This window comes from Clarias gariepinus, chromosome 17 (assembly GCF_024256425.1).
Source record: "Clarias gariepinus isolate MV-2021 ecotype Netherlands chromosome 17, CGAR_prim_01v2, whole genome shotgun sequence".
NCBI lineage: Eukaryota > Metazoa > Chordata > Actinopteri > Siluriformes > Clariidae > Clarias > Clarias gariepinus.
Window position 1 is genome coordinate 882,501 of NC_071116.1, and position 5,000 is coordinate 887,500.

A 5,000-nucleotide genomic window follows, 5' to 3' on the forward strand; every position below is an offset into this window, starting at 1 on the left:
ACACGGTTTAATTTAGAAATGGAGATCAGTATTTATTTTTTTATTTGTATAATAAGAGGAAGAATAATAATAGCTTCAGTCGAAATCTAATATTTAAACAAACAACAAAAACAAATAAATAAATAAAATACTTAGTGTTTTCTCTACTAAAAATACTGTTAAAAAAATCCAAAGACTTTATAAAGATGATAAATAACTTAAATAACTTAATTATTTAAATATCATTTAACTAATGTGGTGAGACGGTCCTGCCTCACGCGACCAAATACAAAATAAGCCCCGCCCACTCTGCTAAAAATAAGCTATATTTTTGCAAGAATGTTTTTAATTTAATTTAATATAGAAATAGAATATATTTTTATGTGCTAATATCACTCAAGTAATAGACACATCTATACCACTGACCACGCCCACTTCAAGATAAGCTCTGCCCCAAAGTCATGCCTGTGGTAATGTTCACATTATTGAAAGGCAGGTGATTCAGCCTGTGTATTAGTTATCTAATCCTGAGTCTGTGTGCGTGTGTGTGGTCGAAATAAAGGAATGTTGACAATGAAGAACGGATAATAAAACTTGTTGTGCTCTGAAGCAGAAGGGAAATGGATGTTTTATTATATACAAGCGCAGAAGGTCGTGAAGTGTCACTCAGAGCTCAGATTAAACGTTCCAGAGACACTTGATTTCCTCTGTTTAGCCGAGCATTTGCCCAGGAGGTCATGGGATCATCTCTTCGTGTGTGTTTGTGTTTGTGTTTAAATTGTATGTCATTATATTGGAAGTGCATGCTGTTTGATTACAGGTTCCTAAACTCTGACATTAGCCTCCGGCGTTGGCATCACACCTGTTTAGAGAAGCATGTTACGCTCGCTGCGTTTCTGCACGCTGACGTCGTGCTCGCTAAAATGAGAAACATGAACCGGCTGACCTGATGGCTTTCAGTAAACTGTAAGGACTGAGCATTAAAACATGTACCGACCCAGAATCATGCTCCAGTCACAGATTACAGTTACAATACCTTCATGTTTGTGATCACGCCTGTGGCCACACTGACCATCAAATGGACTAAAATATATGTTGTTTTTTTTTTCTAAAGCATGTTTGTGTTTGAATTAGCCAAATGTTCACATCAGTTCCTCTATAATCCTACAGGGTATGTGCTTTAAACTATTCTTACATTGGCAGGCAGCACAGCATCCTCTCCAGGAGGAGCAAATATATAAAGATAATAATGTTTCTACCTAATAGCTCGTGAGAAAAGTCACTGAGTCTGAATTGTGATCTCACTGGTTCAGGGCACGAGTCAGGGCACGTAGCTTTTTTTGTTAGTTTTTTTTTTGTTTGTTTGTTTGTTTGTTTGTTTGTTACCCGTCACTGACAGTAACACACTTGTCCTGTGTTGTCACGTCTCTCCACAGCAAAGGATGATGGGAGTGTGGCAGTCGCTCTCGGCTACACGGCGCACCTGGTACTGATGATTTCCTGCTTCCTGCAGATTCCGCTCAGGTATCCCATCATGCACCGGGGCTCTCGCTCGTCCGTCCGAGACACCATCACCGACAAGCTTAGCGAGAAGGAGAGAGAGTAAGAGCTTCCTCATGTTAATCACACACTCCTCCTCTGTCTGTTCACTGATTCACTGATTCATTTATTCACTGACTCACTGTAGTCTTTCGGTTCTGACTGATTCACTGATTCTTTCGTTCTCTGATTGATTCTGAGTTCTGTCCTCACTGACACTGACTCCTTGTTGATTCACTCGTTATTTGACACAATTATAAATTTTGACAGTTTTGTGTTGCGTAAGGCATCTCGTTTGTGTGTGTGTGTAATCCACATCCACCTGTCCATTTGGGCACGAGGTAAACACATCTTACACACCACTTACTCTTTCATCTTTTCCACCCTCTCTCTCTTTTTTTCTGCACAGTCCACCCTTTCATCTTTCTCTCGTTTTGCTTTCATCTGTCCGTCTCACTTCAGCAGATTTACTGCGGCCTGATCGAGGACAGGAGATAAATAACTCCGGAAAAGTGCAGTGTGTGAACGAAGTGCCCTGTCTCTCTGTGTGTGTGTGTGTGTGTGTGTGTGTGTTCCCTGTAAAATCAAAGGTTATAAGGCAGAGAGCATTAGCGTCAGAGACATCTGAAACACCTTTAAAGTGTGTGTAAGTGGCCGAGCCAGAGTCCTGACTCAGATTATCTCTCAGATTAGCGTGTGTTTAGTGTTTAGTGTTTTTCCGTCTGGGGTGCGCGAGTATGTTAACGAGGTTACGGCAGGAAGGTGGCACAGGTGACTTCACTTCTCTTGTGTTTTGATGTGCGCAGGAGCTGCGAGGCTGTCGGGTAAATAAATAAATAAAACTCGTTTTTAACGAAGCCACGGAAAGACTTTTTAGAGCGAGCCGGAATAAACCGAGCGCTAGCGGTTTATTTTAATCCTTTTTATTCTCTAATAAAAGCCTGGCACGCTGTTCTGCCGCGTTCTGATTGCACTCTTGTTTTCAAGTGTGGATGTGATGATGAGGTTGCCATGGCGACCTGTACACAACTCCTCAGATTTGCCCTTTGGGGTCCAGAGACGTTAATTTTAATGCCCACACAATGCGTGGGGCCGCAATTACCCCTCGTCCCACATTCTCTTTCCTTTTCAGACGTGTGCGCGTCGAGGCAATTACGTGAAGCACGCGAGCGTCTGCCTCTGCGCTGTGATTACACGTTTTACAAATCACAGACCTGCCGTTCCACACGTTCTCGTGCCCCCTAACGAATACGTCATTAAAATGTGGTGTGTGTGTGTAATCTGGGTCACGGGGTCGGAGGTGTGGCGCCGCATCTACAGGTGAGGAATTAAACAAATTCATCAGAGGTCTGCGGTTTATTTATGTGTTTATTGTAAAGGTGTCTTTTATTCCCTAGAGCTCTGAATCACTGAGTCGTTTGCTGACTGATTCAGTACGAGTCAAGGAGAGAGAGCAAGTGAGTCATTAATCATCACTGAATCAGTCAGAACATGAACAGAACATGCTGACTCAGTGTTGTCTTTAATGACTCGAATCGTTTGCTGGCTGGTTCAGTCTGTTTCTCCGAATCACTGATTCATTTATAAAGAATCATTTTCAGACAGATTCAGTAAGCTGTTTCTGTACTGATTCTCTCACTGAATCATTGATTTATTTACTCTCTCACTTTGACTCGTTTATTTACTCATCTTCTCCACGCCGGGTGACTCATATATTCCGAATCAGAACCAGACCCGAATCTGACCCAGATCCGGCCGTGTGTCAGTGGAAAGTTGTACAACAGATGTGTGTGTGATCGTGAGTTCTGGATCTGAGTGTGTTAGAAGAGTGTCAGTGTCGAATAAACTCTCTGATTCAGCCAGATCTCAACCGCTAGTGAGTTACACACACACACACACACACACCCACACACACACACACACACACACACACTGGTGATTAAGTCAGACCGAATGAATCCAGACTGAGGTAGGTGTGTGTGTGTGTGTGTACATAGATGTGTTACTGGACACAAAGCACTGCCCCATTAGAACCAGCTGTGTGTGCATGTGTGTGTGTGTGTGTGTGTGTGTGTGTGTAATAGTGAGCCTAATGTTTGGTGTTACAGACTTAATGTTCGTGTGTGTGTGACAGAAAGGGGTGTGTGTGAAAGCTGATGGCTGTCTGGTGTAGGTACAAGGTGTGTGTGTGTGTGTGTGTGTGTGAGAGAGGAGCAGGAAGAGAGAGAGGCAATTAGACAGCCGGATGGAATGTGAGAGACGTAAAGACGGAGAGATGGAGAGAAACAAAAGAGAAACAAAGGCTGACAAAAAAGGACAGAGCAACAGAGAGAGAGAATAAAGTAAACGACAGACATGAACTACAGATTGAGAGAGAGATAAAAGAGAGAGAGAGAGAAATATGAGAGACGGATGAACAGCAGGTCAGAACGTTTCTTCTAACGAGGGATCTTTAACGCAGCACTACAACATTCAGGTTCAGCTCACAACCACCTGATCAATCCACACACACACACACACACACACACACACACACACACACCCCAGACGGAGGAGTGAAGGGGAGTGAACAGTGATCGTGCTCCTGAGCCCCAGTCAGGTGTCAGTGATCAGGCCTGTGTGTCAGAATGACCTTTGACCCCTCGCCCTCCCAGACGGTGTTTGGGTTTTCTCTCCCTCTGGCTGTGTGTGTGTGTGTGTACGCGGCGTGTGTAACGATGTGTGTGAGGACGCCACACACCTCGTCTGCGGGTCGTTAAGCTGTCGGGGGGCTTAGCTGGCGAGGACGAGTGAGGTGTGAGCGGATCGGTGTCTCTCTGGCCCGCGGATAACGGTGTGAGGGTGAGACGTGAGCCGGCGCTGGGCTCACACACACACACACACACACACACACTTCTTTTACTCGCCGTTTATCAGGATCAGGGCCTCACTGCTGCGTCTCTGTCTCTCTCTCAGTTCAGTTCTGTCTCTCTCTCTCCCTCTCTCTGTCTCTCTTTCTTTCTCTCTTTCTCTCCCTCTCTCTATTTCTGTCTCTCTTTTTCTCTTCATTCTCTCTCTCCTCTAGCTCTCTCTCTGTTAGTCTCTCTCTGTCTCTCTCCTCTCTCTCTCTCTCTTTCTCTCTCTCTCTCTCCTCTCTCTGTCTTTCTTTGTTTCTGTCTCACTCTGTCTCTTCTGATGAAGGGATCGGACCCTTTGTCCACCCCCGTTCCCTAACATTCAGAACCCACTCTGTGCTTTGGCTGCGCGCTCCTTACAGCGTCTCTTCAAACACAACTCATCTAATCACATGCGGTGTTTGTGGGCGTGTCCCGCAAGGAATGAGCGTGACCCGCTAAAGCCCAAAGCAGTGTTTAGTCCGTGACTTTTTACAGCGTGTACGCGGGTTGCCAGGCTTGCTAGCCAACCCTGTACCGCTAACTCATTAAAGTGTTAACTAGCGGTGACGCTAACTCTCCAGCTGTTCCTCCGTGTTCTGAGAAATC

The 5,000-nt window shown here is 44.8% G+C and overlaps 1 protein-coding gene across 1 annotated transcript in view; it reads left to right on the plus strand.

Moving 5' to 3' along the window:
- uvrag (UV radiation resistance associated gene) overlaps positions 1 to 5,000 on the plus strand; it is a 54,060-nt gene that overhangs the window by 23,051 nt on the left and 26,009 nt on the right. Inside the window, exon 12 of the mRNA XM_053516168.1 lies at positions 1,416 to 1,581. Within this exon, the coding sequence (XP_053372143.1) occupies positions 1,416 to 1,581 (166 nt within the window). The remainder of the gene's footprint in view (positions 1 to 1,415; positions 1,582 to 5,000) is intronic.